The sequence below is a fragment of the Scophthalmus maximus genome, chromosome 14 (assembly GCF_022379125.1).
Source record: "Scophthalmus maximus strain ysfricsl-2021 chromosome 14, ASM2237912v1, whole genome shotgun sequence".
NCBI lineage: Eukaryota > Metazoa > Chordata > Actinopteri > Pleuronectiformes > Scophthalmidae > Scophthalmus > Scophthalmus maximus.
This window is the reverse complement of record NC_061528.1, coordinates 4,179,327-4,197,597: the sequence shown is the minus strand read 5'-3', so window position 1 is coordinate 4,197,597 and position 18,271 is coordinate 4,179,327. Positions and strand designations below refer to the sequence as shown.

General features: G+C 46.4%; 1 protein-coding gene across 3 annotated transcripts in view; it reads right to left on the bottom strand.

Annotated features, from left to right (window-relative positions):
• Positions 1 to 1,227: 1,227 nt before the first annotated feature.
• Positions 1,228 to 18,271, bottom strand: part of adcy5 (adenylate cyclase 5) — a 60,167-nt gene continuing 43,123 nt past the window's right edge. The window contains exons 6-21 of one of the 3 annotated variants that reach the window (XM_035604523.2): positions 17,803 to 17,961; positions 17,552 to 17,693; positions 16,170 to 16,307; positions 13,567 to 13,589; positions 12,161 to 12,320; positions 11,039 to 11,136; positions 9,332 to 9,419; positions 8,527 to 8,643; positions 8,259 to 8,417; positions 7,427 to 7,611; positions 7,156 to 7,170; positions 6,778 to 6,910; positions 6,246 to 6,509; positions 5,953 to 6,157; positions 5,684 to 5,808; positions 1,228 to 4,207 (exon numbers count right to left, since the gene is read on the bottom strand). In XM_035604523.2, the coding sequence (XP_035460416.1) occupies positions 4,079 to 4,207; positions 5,684 to 5,808; positions 5,953 to 6,157; positions 6,246 to 6,509; positions 6,778 to 6,910; positions 7,156 to 7,170; positions 7,427 to 7,611; positions 8,259 to 8,417; positions 8,527 to 8,643; positions 9,332 to 9,419; positions 11,039 to 11,136; positions 12,161 to 12,320; positions 13,567 to 13,589; positions 16,170 to 16,307; positions 17,552 to 17,693; positions 17,803 to 17,961 (2,140 nt within the window). In that variant the 3' untranslated portion in view covers positions 1,228 to 4,078. The remainder of the gene's footprint in view (positions 4,208 to 5,683; positions 5,809 to 5,952; positions 6,158 to 6,245; positions 6,510 to 6,777; positions 6,911 to 7,155; positions 7,171 to 7,426; positions 7,612 to 8,258; positions 8,418 to 8,526; positions 8,644 to 9,331; positions 9,420 to 11,038; positions 11,137 to 12,160; positions 12,321 to 13,566; positions 13,590 to 16,169; positions 16,308 to 17,551; positions 17,694 to 17,802; positions 17,962 to 18,271) is intronic. The other 2 variants (XM_035604524.2, XM_047337330.1) reach the window with 2 other exon arrangements.

Sequence of the window (18,271 nt, the reverse complement as noted above, 5' to 3'; positions counted from 1 at the left end):
GAAAACATATCTGAGTCCTGAGGTGCTTTAACTGTTTCTTTTTCTTTTTTTAGAAGACTTCTCATGAGCACTTGGTTTTTTAATAGAAAACTTGTATTAGGTCGAATCGTCTCTCCGCTTTGGAACATTCAACGTCAAAGAAAGTATATTATACATAACCATAACAATGATAAACATTCTTCAACACAAAACTTATTGTCGTGTTTTTGTTGCCTCATGAATCCGAGGCAGTTGAACATTTCTTCAATGGTAGTTTTTTAAAATTTGACCTGTAGAGACACAAGAGGGTTTATGATAATGATTATAGTAAATAGTGTTATTTGTAGATGCCTACTTGTAAGGAACAGCAATTTCCTACGGATGTGGATTAATGTACCATATATATACTGTATATATATATATTTTTTTTTTATCTTTGCAGGAAGTGTGTGGGTTTGAATGTCACCCCGGTGCCGCAGGTGTAAATTGCAGAGCCACTCGAAGGACAATTTGAACTCCGACACGCTTCGAGTGAAGGTCACTGGTGATAACGTCGTGTTCACAGGTCGGCTGCTGGAAAAGGTCAGAATCATTATTATGAGGCTCTGAAGATGATTTGAACATCGTGCTCCAGAGAGAGAGAGAGAAGCAGGGCAAATACCCAGGTGGTGAACGGCTGCAGCTTTAAAATCTCTATTTTAAATGAATGAAGGATGGGATTTAAATTACAGTCCAGCGCTGCTGCTCATCAAGAGTGATTTAATGAACTATTAACCAAGAACCCCAGTTCATGCTTTACTCCCTTACTTCTATATATAAATATAGATATTACAGCCGTAACGGATGAGTTGCCACTCAGTCGCGCTAATCGGCAAATTATCTCCCTGCTTCCTTTTCTCTTCCATCATGTACAAACAGTGGTGCTGATGAAGAGAAGACAAAAGGACCTGGTGTGGAGCAACCAGATGGTGTAGTGCTGCTGCCACCTGTTGGTGGGCTACAGGAGCACAGCTCCAGGTCACGCTCATGGATCTTAAAAAGATTTTTTGACTTCTAGTACGCGGCCAAAAGTATGTGGACATATGAACTTTTACATTCCAGTGATTTTTATGGATCTTCAGTGGGAAAAAAATTGTCTAAAAAAAATAGGTTGTCCGTATACTTTTGGCCCTCCTGTGTCTGTCTGAAGCAAACAGCCATTCATCCAAATGCATTATTCAGCTGACAACGCAGTAAAGAATCGACATGTACCTGTGAAGAATCTCAGCAGTTTATTGAACTGTAAAAAAGGAAAAAGAAAGCATAGTGTTTTGGCATGACAATGAAAAACGACCCACAGGTTTTTCGTTGTGTCTCTGAAGCTGCCTCACCTTGTCAGAAACCACCGCGAGGAGTTTCTCAGCTGGAGAAACGAAAAAGGCTGCTTCTGCTCTTTTCATCCACCCACAGTCACGTTCCAAGTTTCCGCCTTCATCTCAGATCTGTGACTCCGCTCCACAAAACCTCCCGCCCGGTGTTTTCCAATGGCACATTCCTGCACAGTCAACAGTGGGTGAGGGGGAGAAAAGACTCGACGTAGTGGGGGCGCGGAATGGCACCGCGTTCGGGTGAGACAAAGGAAGCATCACGTGGATCTTTGCAGCGGCGGTGATGTTTCAGACACATTATGAGCCCAACAGACACCAGCAGAGTGAGCGGACCAGACTCAGGACCAGGAGTCGAACAGGCCCAAAGCAACGTTCCTCTTGATATCTGAGAAACCATCAACACTTCAAACGAATAAGGTTGGTTTTTCTTTACCGTGAACAAAGTTCAATGAAAAGACCAAAATCAACTATGAATTTGTTCCTCTAACAAGTATTCACTGTGCGAAAACCCTCCATCTGTCATATAGTGGATTATCTGGCCTGGTGGTGGGGGGGTGGGGGGTGGGGAGGCAGTCATTGGGCGAGAGGCGGGGCAAAACCCAGAACAGGTCACAGGTCCAAAATAAAACTTAAAAAAAAGAAGCATGGAAACAGTAATAGAACCTGAAGTGTGCCACTGGAATTATGATTTAAACGTTTGTTTTCTAATTAAGATAAATTGATACATTCTAAAGATCTTTTATTAGAAGAAACATAGCTCATTCATAAGCTCTGATTGGCCAGACGTCTACCAGCACATTGCAGCGGGCCAATCAAAGTCCAGCTACTGTCCTGAGGCTTTGATTGGTCTTTTTTAAAATGCTAAAAAGATTTTTTTGGCATCGCTTTCGACACCAATTTGAAAAAAATATTTAAAAAATTGATCAGATTATTAATAGACTGGGTAAAAACTTTTAAAAAGTCTACAATTATTCCAGCGGCACAGTGAAGACTCCATACAGTGTATTTGAGGTTAATTCAATCCTTCGTACAATAATCCAACAAATGAGTCTTAAATAAATAAATAGTCCAGATAAATGATCCATTTACTCCCGTTTGAGTAACGTTCACTGACACTAGTGTTTGAAAGAGTTGACTGTTAAAGGTTGAGTGCTAGAGAAGTCAGAAAGTAACACATGATTGTAACTGTTGATTTTGGTGTTTCTCATGAGACGCGTTGACAAATTTAAAACAAATCTTGAGTAATAATAATAATATCCTCATCATTTGAGCTTCCGCCTCAAATTTACCGCTTCCTTCCGGATAAAACCGCGACACTCTCTGCGACTCTGTGGCCGAGACAAACAGAACCAGCGGACGCAACAACATCGTAGTACGAACATATGTTATGGCCACGTTGAAGACGGCTTGTTGCATGACAAGTGTTGTAATACTGAAGAAAAACTGCTCCGATGAGAAACAGAAAAACAAACGAACCAGCAGATAAAAGGGCACATTTCCATTTTGGGCGTGTCCCCCCCCCCCCGTCCACAGGATGAGCATCGTCACCGTCGCAGTGGCACAGAGTTCATGTTAAAGGCCTCATCGGAGATCGCCGGACATTCATTGGGTCGTACCATCTGATTGAGCAAGCAAGGAGAGGGGGTGGGGGGGGAGTGGTGGTGCAGGAAGGGGGTGGACGGCTGAATGCACCGGGGTGCAAAATGGCTTTTTCTGTTTCTTTCTTCACTTCCTGCAGATCAAAAAAAAACAAAAAAACAAAAGAAAACAAAAAAAAAGGGGGTGTTCAGGTGCATGTCCGGGCAAAACGCCAGCGGGGACTTTTCTCTGACATCCCAACGTGAGCGTGATAAAGAGTATGTACATCTGGAATACACAATCGGTGTTTATAGATAGAGCTCTCTACTAATATATTAATGTACAAAATATAGAATCTTAAAATATCTCATAGGGGGGTTCGTCCGGTGTTCCGAAAGTCGAAATACAAAATGTCGAGTAGATTAGAAAAAAAAGCTCTTCTTCGTTGACATCCTCTCGTTTGTGAAACCGCGCGTGTGTGTGTGTGTGTGTGTGTGTGTGTGTGCGCGCTGGCGATACCGCGCCGTGAGTTCGTGACGGGGAGCGTGAGCGTAGTCCAGCGTGTTCCCGTCACGCGTCACCGATAAGATAGTGCAACTCCTCCGTCGGTCAGCGGGTCGCCGACGTGACCACAGGCGGATGTGGTCGCCGGCTGTGAGTGTCCACACACTCCGGAGGGATCGTCCGTCCCTGCGCCACGACGACATGGACAACAAAGTTGTGTTTTACAATACAGTACATCAAGTCGTACACATAAAACTGTGTGTTTTACATGTTTTACTTCAGCAGGGGAAAAGGCAGAAGAGGAAGAGGAGGAGGAAGTGACGAAGAGTCCCGTGTCTCTCCCCCCCCCCCCCCCCCCCCCGAGAGGTTTGGTCCCAAAAGAAAGAAAAAAATTAATCTGGGCGGATTGGAAGCGAATCAAATCTCCTTTTCGGGAAATCTGTCTTTGTCTGTCGGGCTCTGATTGGACATCTTTGGTCTGGACGTCAGAGTCAGGCTCCTCCTCCTCCGCAGGGCCGAGCTTTGGGATGGGGTTCCTCATCCGTCGTCGTGGGGTCCAGAGGGATCCTGCGCCGCGCTCGGTCTCAGTCCTCAGAGGTCCGTGAGGCTGCTCCCCCCCCCACATGTGTCTCTGTCAGTGAGTGTAGCCGTTAACTGCTGGGGGGTCCGCTGGTCAGGAAATAGGTCATCATGTCTCCTTTGCCCTTGACCGTGACCACCCCTCTGTACTCCAGCGTGTAGTTGTAGGAGCTCAGCACCTGGTACAGGTCAGTGGTCACCTGAGAGGAAGGAACAGAGAATGGGAGGAGATTATTTTTAGTTCATATTATTTATGCATTTTCATTATTTTCTCTTTGTTTTGCACCTAATGTCTCCCAGTCGCCACTGATTCTGTGATTTATAGTTAAAGATATGTCTGGGTTTATTACCAGGTTAAATTGATTTGAAAAGTTATTTATGCGGTTTTAGTCGTCTAAGGTGAAATAAAACGGATTTGCTTCATCAGTTCTGAAAAATTTGAGCTTGACCGATTTATTGTTTGGCCGGTGAACGATGTGTCACAGCGTTTGTGTTTTGCCGATATGAAAACTTTTATTTTGTAGAGTAAACTACGCAGAAAAGATTAATGTTTAGATTTTATATAAGAAAAAAAAAAGTTTATTTCTGTGATTCATTTTAGTTCTACATATTTTGTTGCATTTGTGTTTTCTTTTTATGTATAGTTATTTACTATAACGTTTATGGTTAAACTATAAAAAAATATAGGGTTTGATAACGACAACTTAGGAATCATTGCCAAATTTCCTAATAAAAAAAATATATCGGCTGATGTATCGTATCTGAATATTTTTACTCCAAATTATCAAAGTCTGACTCATAATTCACCAAAATGTAAAGATGTCAGAAACCCAAACATCGATACAAAAATCTAAGTGTTTTAATCTTAATTCTTATTCGTCGCTTTTTTTGGGAAGCCGTCTCTGATTGGTCAAATAACTGAAAAACTGAGCTTTCCCAGCCTGCACAGGGAAAGCACATAAATAAATATGGTGTATAATAAACATTTTTAATATGACATAACTGCCAGACTTGTTGAATATAAGCAGATATGAGACTATGAATCAACAGTTTTTTCTCAGTCTCTATGTAAAGCTAATAAACCGCGACTGTGAAGAACATATTCAAATTTTATTTATCTCCCTAAATAGATTGATTGTGAAAGTGACATGTGAAAGTGTCGATGGAGTCGTGGAGCGGCTGCTCTTGTGGATCGTATTTGCTCTCGGGGTTAATGGCTTTTTCAGAAGATGCGGTTGGAGACAAATGAGACCAAATTAAACATTTCCATCTGTGTCCAAATTGCTTTTGAGTTATTAAGCTTAATGGTTTTTACATCCGACTTGACTGAAAACCAACCTGGCAATTTGTAATTAACACTTTTTATCAACTTGAATGGACTCGTCGTGAATCGAGCCGGCAGCCGTTTGTTAAGCTCTAATATATGTATATATATATATATATATAAGTTTGTTTATATATATTATATAATGTATTTTTAAGTGAATATTCTGACAGATTAAATGTGATTGCGCCAATTGCTTTTTACAACACAAATTAATTACATTTTTGCTGCTTTTTTCTAAGTCCACCCGAAAAGTAAAATATTATCTTAAAACTATATGTTATACTTTATTACATTTTTTACGAGAGAGAAATGATGTGTTAAGATAGATATTTTTTGGGCAGTGTCCCACCTGGATCCTCTCCGGTACACCGGTGCTGTCCATGCGACTCGCCACGTTCACCGTGTTCCCCCAGATGTCGTACTGCGGCTTCCTGGCCCCGATCACCCCGGCAACCACGGGGCCAATGTTGAGACCTGAGGAAGGAGACGAACACAAGACGCACGCACACACACACAAATATACCGTTTATCAATTTGGAAGTTAATTCTTCAGTTCCAATTTAGCAACTGAGCGTCTTTTTCTTCTGAGAGTTAAGCTCTCCTCTGCCCGCCGCTCACCTATTTTCATCTTGAAGTTGTTGAACGAGTGCTCGTTGATGTACTTCATCTGGTCCATCATCCTCATGGCGTAGTCGGCGAGGGCGCGGATGTGCGTGCGGCCGACCTTGTCGTACGTGGAGTCGTTGAGGCCGGAGGCCGCCATGTAGGTGGAGCCGATGGTCTTGATCTTCTCCAGCTGCCGGAACTGGTCCTCGCTAATGATCTGGTGTCGGGCAGGTGGAGGAGGTCAGGTTCACTGGATCCAGTTGTCACCGTTGGACAAACACATGCAACTTCTCGGACTTTCTCACCTCGTCGAAGTCGGCGATGATCTCGTTGAGCAGCCGCAGACACTCCACCCCCTCGCTGTTGGCCTCCAGCTCCACGTAGAACTCGGAGAAGTTGCTGATGGAGGCGAACATGACGGCGACGCACTCGCACGACTGGTAGTAGAGCTCGTCGTTGCGCCGCTCGCGCTGCAGGAAGTGCGCCGCCACGTCCTTGGGCAGGATGTTGTGGAGCAGCCGGCGGTTGTAGGCCTGCAGCTCCTCCATCTCCTCCTTCTCCTCCGTGGCCTGGCGAGGAGCATCGAGACAAGGGGGTTCAGGAGTAAGTGAAAAAGACTGAATCAGTTCATACTTTAACAAAGTAGTAAAAAAATAACATTATGAGATATGAGCATCACCCAAATCTTAACAATTACCTGCCCGACCTGAACCCTTCACCTTATTGAACCAAAGCCCCTAAAATCTTATGACTGACATGGTGGAGACACATCCTTTATATCCCCCACAATGCATCTGTTTCTGTGTCCCCCCCCCCACAGGAAACACAGGCACCGACCTGCAGCTTCCAGAGGAAGTCGAGTCGGGCGGTGGACTCCACCTGCTGGGCGTGGAGGTAGAGGGCGAGCACGAAGACGGTGATGACCACCGGGGTCATGATCTTCAGGGGCACTTTGGAGTCCACCACGCAGCTGGAGGTCAACACACACACACACACACACACACACACACACACACACACACACACACACACACATTAGGGTTTTTCTTCGTGAAGTTATACTTCATGTGTGTGAAGAAGAACTCGAGCTGGAACTTGGCCTCATTAGAGTCAGGTCGTTAGGGCCACATTTGTGGCAGCGGAGTCATAATGACGCAGTTAGCGTAATGGGACGACGGAGTCTCCGCGGCAACAGAGGTCGCCGGTCAGCCTCACCTTGTTCCGTTCTCGCTGTGGTGGGAGGAAGAGGGGAGAGACGATCGGGCGTTAGAGCGTCGGACACACGGCGAAAAAGATTACAGATTTACACACACACACACACACACACACACACACACACACACACACACACACACACACACACACACACACACACACACACACACACACACACACACACACACACACACACACACACACACACACACACACACACACACACACACACACACACACACACACGTGCAGCAGGAGCGGAGGCACTCACGCGACGTCGATGGCGTTGGCCATGACCAGCAGGTCCTGGTTGTCGAACAGGCTCACTTTGGGCACCTCCATGATGAGCAGGTAGAGCAGCTCGATGAAGAGCATGAGGAAGAGCTTGCCGAGGCTGCTGACCTGCAGGAAGACGGAGCAGGCCAGCAGGCTGAGCAGCACGCAGCACGAGAAGTACTGCGGGGGGACGGAGGAGGAGAGAGGGCACGTCTTAATGTCTGGGTACGAAGGTTTATGCTCCGTATTATTATTCATTTAAACATTTATCTGCAAAAAATGAATGTTAACAATTGTGGCCGCAGTCACCATCACAACTACTACTGTTCAGAATGACATCACTTGTGGGAAGAATCGCACTGAAATCAAGTGTTTTCAGCAGGATAACTCAAAAACAACGGAACCGATTTCCATGAAATGTTGTGGAGGGGTGGGGCCCGACCCGAGGAGGTATAGTGTCAATTTTGGAGCAGATCCGGATAAATATGCAGATCCAAGAACTGGAATTACATGGAGATATGGGGCTCTCCAAGTGCCTGTCTAATTATTTGTATGTCTCATTTGTAATTGTTGTTAATTTCATATGAATTCTCATAATTGAGTTAGTGGTAAGTGTAATTTCTCATCTGACGTACAGACAGATTAGGAATATTTTGCCTTGTAGCATTTGCAGCACATTTTATGATTGGATAAAGTAATTTCTCATGATTCCTTACATTAAATTTGCATTTGTGCATGGCACCTCCAAAACCTGTACCATAGAATCAACTTGACAACAAACAAAATGTTGTCCCCACACACACATACGCACGCGCGCAGACCTGTACCTCAGGAAAGCTGCAGATGAGGGCGTCGTCTGCACAGGGGCTGCGCTGCGCGTCCAGGCTGAAGTTGAGGATGTGGGCGTGGCAGGCGTTGACGCTGTCCAGGCTCACGTTGAGCTCCGCGCGGATGCAGCTCCGCAGGTCGTGGCTGCTGCACGTGAACTGGACAAGAGTCGGAAAAGTCGGCGAGGTCCGGTGAACGGTTCGTGAGCAAGCTGTTGAATAGGTTTTTTTCTCCTCCCTAATGTGACTTCTGTCAGTGAGAACTCACAATGTTGATGAAGGCAGAGAGAAAGACGATGACGATGGTGAAGACGCCCACCAGGGTGCTGTTCAGTCGCGACTGGACGATCTTCTTCGAGAGCATCTGCAGAGCGACTGGGAACAGCTGCCGAGGAGGAGAGTGACGAGACAGAAGATTACTGTTAGCTCATTTCATCTGCAGCCCCTAAATGAAATATAATCTTTAAAAAACACTTGGAAATGACTGTAGATGCAACAATGTTCCCTGACGGAAAGATTCCCCCCCCCCCTACTCAAACAGAACCATGACTCATCAACAGCAGCTGTATACTGTGTGTATAGCTGTGTACTTATATATCAACACTTGCAGGTTTTTTACTTCCGGACTTCCTGAGGTATATCGCGTGCACGAGAATTTTTTACCTAACGGCTGTTGCTTAAATCCTCAGGTGAAGGGCACGAACATCAAAACTACAACTTGAGACACAATACTGGGTCGGGTGATGACAGTCGATTAGGTCGATCAACTTGCTGGACGAGAGCAGAATGTTTGTGAAACATTTCGAGATCGCTGACGTCGTCAGAAATCTCATGTCATTAAACCTGCAGCCCTGACAACAGACATAACACACGCGTCTCTACGACGTCTGATACTTTCCCCCTTTATGTATAAGAGGAATGGGAACGGGTGAAGAAACAGGAACGCCGTCGGTTTCCGTCTCTGTACACGACGACGTTTGAGATGAATATCATCCTGTCCTATAAATCACTCAAAACGTCTCCCGTCTGCGACGCGAAGCGGCGGCGAGTTCCCGCCGGCGCCGACAACTCACCCCGAAACAGCAGTAAATGGCCGAGACGAACATCACCGCCGTCAGGATAATGAGGCAGGTGGTGAAGAAGCCGATCATCAGACTGGAGCTGCACACGACAGAGAGGGAGACGAGCTGTGGTTATAGACAGTACGCCTGTTTATTTATGGCTGCATTTTCATTTCTCTGAGATACTGTCATCAGTGTCTCGGCTCAGGGGGTGACGACGACCTTGTGTCGGTGTCAAGCCCCCCAAAAAAGATGGGATTCACTTTTTTGTGTGTGAATGTGATGGGAAGAGACGCCGGCAGGGAAGAAGAACGGGGATTAGAAAGTGGAAAATAGATTAAGGGGAAAGCAGATGAAACGATGAGGCAAGTGAGGAGGAGGAGGAGACGATGCGGGAGGAGGAGGACCGGCAGGTCGAGACGGGGGTAAAAGACAAAGGGGGCGGGAGCGCTGGGACGAGAAGGATCCCGGAGAATAAAGGTTAATAAAGAGGCAGAGAAGAAGAAGATCGATACTGAGCGACGGGGCCGGGAGAGAAAGAGTCTGGAGTGCAGAAGAGATTCAAACGAAGCGAGGGAGGGGATCAGGGGCGAGACAGCAACAGCATATCTGACAGACGCTTTATGAATCTGGAGCTGCTGCTCGTACGAAGATGCGCTGATTCTGATGCACGTTTCCCGCTGCTGACACTCAATCTTCTCTCCGGCGTCCGCGCTGCGAACGCGACCTTCGTTCCCTTCGCCCCGGATCATAATTCCGGTCGTAAGGCGAAAGAGAAAGGAGGCGACGTACAGCGGGATGCTGCGAGGACCCAAAGCGGCGTGTGGGAAAAGTGCGGCGCCACGATTTAGAGAATCGCTTCATAGTAACTTTATAGTGAGACAAGGATGTTGAGAGAGAAGCATTTTAAAAAATCGGAGGAAAATCAAAGGCCGAGCTCTTGATTAAAGATATCTTTGGCATCTTTATCATTTGGTATCATAAGGCATATGGCGACGTCGCCAAAAAGACACAAGGGCACTTGGGGTTTTAACTGTGTGAGCTAAATCTGTTCCCATTTGTTTTTCTCAACAAAACAAAACAACCATAATCAAACATAATCTTAAAAAACAGAACGACTTGCCCTACAGCAAAACCACAGTGTGTAGGATTTATGATGTTGCGTTTCTGGCGCCGCGCGGTGAAAAACAACAACAACAACAACAACAACAACAGCGCTTTGTCGTGATGGAGCTGCGACGCTACAGATGTCAGCGATTATTATAGTGAGTAATACATCATCACAACCATCGGAAACAATGAGCAAAGCAATGAGGATTAAAAAAAAATAACATCAGTTCGGTTGTTATTAACCAGAATTAGACTTTCGTCCACCGGTCCGTATGTTAGTTTTGAGAAACAGCAGGTGGATTTCTACACAGCAAGGAAACTCAGGTTTTAGTGAAATGAAAGTTTATGTTTTGTTACTCTTTGAAACGTAAACTTCCTTAAATCTGGTTGTGTCACCGACACGAGTTCCCGCCCGAGGTCATGGGGCCAATTCCTCTCCTGTACAGTGATGATTATTTTACTTTCAACAGTTTTGTGCGTTGATGAAAAGTCGTTGAATATTTTCTGCAGCACGTCAAAATCCAAAATCACCGTCACCCCCACTCTTCTAATCACGGCAAATCCGAGTCATCTACAATGGCGGCGTTTCCCCAAAAGTGTTGGACTCACGGCGGCACGATGACCATCTGGATGAAGCAGATGAAGAGAAAGACGAGGGAGGCGCAGGCCACGTACGCCCCGAACCGGGAGTCCACCTGTTTGGAATACTGCAGCGGGGGGGGGGGGGGCAGAAGGAGAACAGCAGGTCAAACGTGCAGGCGACAGACTTTTCTTACAGTCGGTAAAAAAAAAAGGTTGCAAAATAAAAAAAATCGGACTTGATTGTCACTTCGGGGACAAACGTGGTGGTTCGGAATCAGTGCTTTGACGCGACGTGCTCATGGAGCAGAGCTGTAATCTTGACTTTTGACTTGTCCTTTAAGAACGTGTGCACTGTGTCCTCGAGGCGTAGCTACTGAGGCGTAAGGCCTTACATCTGGGAGCAGCGGGTCGGACAAAAATCACTGTAAATCCCAGAGCAATAAACCAAGTAGACCAGACAAGGGATTTAATATTTGGTTATTATTTTGCATCTGATTTGAAAGGACTCTGGTCTCAGCTGTGCAAAAACACAGTTGACCGCAGCTTCTGAAAGGAAAAACATTCAGATGACGTCTTTTTGAAAGATCAACATTTGGATCTGAAAGCATCTTGCGTCTTGACACTAAAGCCTGAATGGTATTAAGCTTTTGAGGCTGATATCTATATTTGATAATCAAAAACAACCGGAGACAAGGACGCCGGTTACAAACTCACCAACATAATCCATGTCTCTGTCGTTTCTGTACTGTGATTTCTTTTTAATATCTTACTAACACAGATACGCTGCACAATCATCGCTCTCCCTTGATATTCCACGTGAACTCGCTTCCTGAGTATTAAAAATAGCTCCTCGTATTCGTGCTGGGATGAAGTGAGGCTGAAGCCGGTAGAGGAGAGGGCTTCTTTCTTTTTTTTGCACAGGGGAGATTGCTTGTCACGGCCAATTATTTGCTGCTATATTGGCAGTGTGTGTGGGTGTGTGTGTGTGTGTCAGTGTATCAGTTTGTGTGTGTGTGTGTGTGTGTGTCAGTGTGTGTGTGTGTGTGTGTGTGTGTGTGCGTGTGTGTGCGTGTGTGTCAGTGTGTGTGTGTGTGTGTGTCAGTGTGTGTGTCAGTGTGTGTGTGTGTGTGTGTGTGTGTGCGCCCCGACCTTTTTCTCCAGGTCGGGCTCCCTGAAGGTGAGCAGGAACTTCTTGACGTGTTCCGAGCGCAGGCGGTCGATGCTGCGCGCGTCGATCGCCCGGCCCAGGAACTCGTCCACCTCGTCCTCCGGGTTGAGGTTTTCCTGCGTGTTTCTGAAATTGAAATGCCTGGATAAAACGAGAGGAGACCGGGTGACACTCACATCTCGCGGGGGAAGAAAAAGAAAGAATGAGATTTCAGATTTCCCCCACCACACTGTCGTTCCGAGAGAAACCGAACACCCTGCGATCGAGCGGCCAATTCCCCACCAGGTCGGAACAACTCAATTAAATCAAGCCTCACAACCCACCCCGGAGGCGCAGTAACATTTAGATAATTGTGTGCAGAGGGAAGAAAGGAGCTAAATTGACCCAAAGGCCCGTCGCTCCCACGAAGGACTTCCGATGAGCCAACGTGTCCTGGTCCAAACACTAACTCGGGAAAGTGTCACTTCCAGTGATTGAAATTCCCCGGCATTGTCGACCGGCGCTAATCAACTGATGGGAGAGATCATGCTGCTGTGATCGCAGTGATGATGATGGTGTGTGTGTGTGTGTGTGTGTGTGTGTGTGTGTGTGTGTGTGTGTGTGTGTATGTGTGTGTGTGTGTGTGCCTGTTGCCCCTTTGCATCCTGAAAGTTTGCGTTTTCCAGTGAGAAAAAGTGAAAAAGTGGGAGAACGGATGCGACAGACGGAAAATGCACGTTGTTGCAATGAGATTGTGATAAATGTTGGACGTGTTTTTTCTAATTGTAGCGTAGAAACACGAAACCTCGGGTGCACGTACACTGAGCATGACGTCTGCAGAAGTGGGGGACATCTCGTGTCTGATATTTGCATATTGTGATTCGACCACTTAAAGAACTTCTTTGGTTTATTATTATCACGGAGCTGCAACAGCATGAAAACTGTATTTAAAATCAATGACGATATCACGATATCACCGCCGCTTTAACGTCTCCATCTGCGCTTCGGTTTCTAAGTATCTGACGGTTGCTCACATCGGCAACAAGCAGCCTCAACTTCAAGTCTCTTGCAACACTTGACTACTGATGTCAATATTTGTTAGTTTTTAATCCAAACAGCAGTATGAACAAATAACCCGCCACCTCCTCTGACTCAAACTCTCAGAGTCATTATTTCGGACTCTCCACCAGTCGCAATCATCGCCAGTTACTATTTCTGTCGGGCCTCATGTTGTTCTTTTATTAATTGCTAAGTGGCCCGTCGAGTCTATTTAAAGATCTCCGCTGAGTAGAGGCAGGAAGTCGGAGCAGAGTGCACATTCACGTCAAAGACGGAGGAGCAAAGAGCAGGATGAGAAATGATGAGATGGGAAAAGACACAATCAGATCGAAGGACGGACGCTACTCACTTGTCCTTGGGGTCTTCGAATCCCTGCGAGACAGAAGAGGGAACGGGGGAGAGGAAGGGAAGAAGAATTAGTCAGACTGGGCTCACTTATTATAGCACCAGTAACCCTTTTAAATATCTAGGCATTTCCAGTGACTGACAGAATATAATCATTTTCTTTAAATTGGATGAAGAAAGTATAAATCAAAAACGGACTTAATGAGCCTCAGCCCACCAATCATCCCTCTAACTGTACATCCACTTGTTCGATTCGTTTAATAATTCCTGGTCATCTCTCTTCACAATCACATTCAGTCATTCTGTAATTAATACTCTGCAGATGATGAAGACAGTCGCACATTCCGCGGTGAAGTGTTCAGGAGTTTCTTACAAAGAGAGAGGGAAGTCTTTACTATTTTTTAAGACATGCATATTAAAGCAGCTGTGTTAATATGCACACATTCTCCTGATTGTCTGTTGATGATGCATTTTTGGCTCCAACATCTACCTGCTCGGACATTTAAGTTTATTTGCATGACGTCACAGTGATCTATTTTTTTTAATGATGTTGTTGAGTAAATCACAGCAACCCCCGACTAATTTGATTTAAATGGCTTCACTAATCTGACTGTGCTTTAAATATTACTGTTGTCTGAGTGAGCAGCTGTAGGATCTGACTCCCCCTGACTCCGTGGGCCCAAGGGGCTTCGAGATTGCTTTTAGCAATGTAAATGAAATGTATTATTATTATTATTATTATTATTATCATTATGTGTAGTAAATGGACTTTGATAAATGGAGTATATATTTATATATGTATGTCTTGCTCAAGGACACAGCGGCGTGTGCGGACTGGGGGAAAGCGGAGATCGAAACCGCCGACCTTCGGGCGAGTGGCCCTCCGCCCACGCCGCTCGCAGTAATGGATTCACTGATCGATTCCGTGGCCACGTCAAACTGCAGCACCAGCGGATTGCGCCACTGTGCCTCTCTGGCTCCCTCTTGTGGACTGAAAAGAAACGCTGGTGTAAAAGCGGAAGGCGCAGCAGCAGGGTTCACAAGCTGCCCGCCCTGTGTGCAGAGACTTCTACCTGAAGAGAGAACGACACCGGGCGGCGAGCAGAAGGGAAGCGCTCGGCCGCTGGCCCTGGTGCATGTTCTACCCGTTGCTTTCAACGTATGAAAGCAGATGGACAAACAGTGGAGAAGGAAAGTGCGCGTGTTAAAAAGAAACCCTGGGGGCCTCGTGAAGTCATCCACAGGTTCCCTTGTGAACGCCTGTGTCTGGATCCACCCGACAACACGAGGACATCCATCCATCGCCCCCCGCGCCCTCTGTGCGTCTCCCACTCCTCGCGCCGTGCAACTCGACTTTATCTTCAGAGCTGTCGGGTGATTAATGAGCAGCGCGGAGATACGGGGGGAGAGAGACAGAGGAGATGGAGAACTGAGGCTCAGCTGTGACAAGTAAAGTTCATGTCAAAAGTGCTAATGTTGCCGGAAACTTTGAGAGGACGCGAAGAACCCGCCGACACTCTGGGTTGACACGCACGTCCCGATCGAAGGAAAACAGAGAAGCCGCTGACACGATGTTAGCACAAGCAATTACTCATCCTGAATAACAGGAGATAGTACTGGTTGGTTTTTTTTCTTCCTTTCTGTCAAAAAAAGGGGGGGGAATTGTAAATCACTGTGGCATCACTTGGTTGTTCTGAATCTCAGCAGGTGGCACTCTTCTCTCCGTGTGCTCAGTCACAGTGGCAGATGCTGCAAAATGCTAAGTACCCACTTGTTGATGCACATGTGCAAAACAGAACTGAGGGTCAAATGAAAATACACACACGCACACGCACACACACACACACACACACACACAGACCAGATAATTATATATATATATATATAAAAAAGTAATTGATGTGGGAATCCGTGCGCACAGTTCTCAGCTTACTGGGAGGTGAGAGGCGGGTGGAGAGATGATATGGATATAAAGGAATAACAATTCTCTGTGTGTGTGTGTGTGTGTGTGTGTGTGTGTGTGTGTGTGTGTTTCAAATGTGGGTGCATCCATTCACTGGGTGAGTCACTGTTTGCAGGGCAACGGTACGTAAATAAATACGATTCTCTGCTTGGAACTACAGCTTCAAGCTTTTCCTCCCAATCCGATTCAGCCGAGGAGAGGGTGGAGGGCGGAGGGCGGAGGGGTGGTCTCTTGTTTTGCTTGTGGAAACCGCTTGCGTCGCGGCCGCCTCCGTGTCGCTGTTGTCTCCCTGAGAGCCCCTTCGGAGCTCAGGGTGAGGCGTGAGAGGGCGGCGCGTGTCATGGAGGGTCATCGCTCGGGATTATGGGTATCGACAACGCGCTGGCTTCGACATGAATAAGAGACGAGATGAGATGAGGCACCGGCCAAAAAGAAACGGGTCACCAGGGCGGTGGCACTCTGCTAACACACACACACACACACACACACACACACACACACACACACACACACACACACACACACACACACACACACACACACACACACACACACACACACACACACACACACACACACACACACACACACACACACACACGAGAAACTCAGCAGATGGTCAGAGCATCGTCAGTGTTCCTCACCATCCTCTTCATCTCCTTGGAGACCTGGTTTCCTCCCAGGTGGTTGTAGAAGGGCCGGTCGGTCCAGTGGCCGCTGTTGTGAGTGACGGAGTTGGTCCGCTGCCGGCTCATCTTGGCAATCATCGCCTTCTCCTCTTTCTGGGAGAGAGAGAAAGAACACAAAGACGCAGCGGACGGATCAAACTAAAGACGTAACTTTATTCAACAAACACAAATCACTTTGTCATTGTTTGGTTTGGGCGACGATAAGTTCAGCAGAAAGGCAATTACTCCATTTCTATTCAATGTACTTTGGATCATAAATCCTCGCCATTCAGGAGGAAATACTTGCCACATAGTTCAGCCTCGTCTTATCTTCATGAAGTTCATTTCATAATACCCAACTGCAATTCTGCATGTGTTTCTCCCCCGGACAAGTGATTAATTTCAGCATCTGGTGTCGTGTTATTTTTTTTCTCCCACATCTGATATTTAGCGGCTGCTCACTGTCTCTTGGATAAAACAATTTTTTTATTTTTTTTTAAAATGTGAAATGTAACCGAAACAGTTAGATCAGAACACTCGTGCTTCTGTCCCGCAGCGTGAGAGGGGGGGCGCCACATGACGCGACTATCTATAGTGGCGAGCTTGTGATGGTGCAGGAGGACGGAGACAGCTGATGAAACGGGCTTCGCGGTGAACAAAGCAGAGATGAACTCATGTCTCTCTCTCTCTCTCTCTCTCGAATCACAGCTCGCATGTGACAGATTTGCGGTTGTGCAAACAGTGATGTGTGATACATCAGCGTGTGATGGTTTAGGTCGGACGACCTTCCATCAGGACCGACGCTGCGGTTGAGGCCTTTCGAGCCAGTGAATGGTGAAACTACACAAAGTCTTGCACATTTCTTTAAACAATGGTTTCTCCTGTTTTCACCTGGTGTTCATTTTCAAATTACATACAGAAACATTTCTGAAGCAATTCTAGATAAAAAATGACTATTGCGTGACTCGGACGTGTTTCTGAACTTTTGCGGCGGCGCCGGAATCGAGAACGCAAACGTTGCGTCGGACATTGTCCCGTCATCCTCACACTAACACTTCCGCAGAATATTCTGCGTCCTGCATGATCTACCCAGACGCCAAAAAAATTGCTCCAGAGATCCTCCTTCCGGATATTAAAAAAAAAAAAGCGACATTCTTGCTTTAGTGACAGATCATAGAATCTAGAACCAAATTTTTCCGGACCATTATCCGGAGTTCGTGTCTGGAAACAGCTTGTGCGCTATGTAAACGGGGGTTTGGTGAAGTCTCAGTCTCAGTCAACATGTCTGTCAGCTTGTAGTGGGGTTCTTCTGCCCCCTAGTGACTCAAAAACTATATCTATATATACCCCCTATGTACCCGTTTCTGACTGCAGCCCACGATGAGGTAGGTGTCTATGTTGTTCTTCTTCAGGTAGACGTTTCTGTCTCCCCCTGATCCTGCCTCCACATCATAGTCCCCGTTCAGATAGTTCAGAGTGGCCTTGGTGATGTGAATACGCCTGAAATCAGAGGAAAAAAAACCCACAAAACGTCGACTCATCCAGATACTGCGCATTCAAATCTGCCAAAGGGACCAGCGGTTTAGAGTTAGTGTGTACTTCAGCATACCCAGCTTGGCCCCCAGCTTCCATCTGATTGGCTAGTGTGACGTCATTGGACCACACATCAAACTGCCACTTCCTGAGTCCCAGCACGCCGCAGTGCACCCTGCCGCTGTGGATGCCCACCCGCATGTTCACATTCACCCCCGTCACCTCCCGTACCAGCCTGCAAGAAACATAAAATCATACAGTCTTTGATTTTACGAGAGTGGAAATCTTCGAAATGATTGTTTTTTGGGGGTTTTTTATGTTGTCATCATCTTTGTCATCAACTCTGAACAGGACAGACAGAGACAGATAACGGACGAGTGGATCGAATGATGGATAGAGCGGATGATGCCGATAACACAGCAGCCTGAGGCTTCCGAACCTGAATATAAAGCACAGAGGAGCATCCAGGCCTGTAAGGAGGACGGCAACAGGCATTTCACATTATTCACCAACACCAACCAATGTCACGGCCTTAGAATGTGACC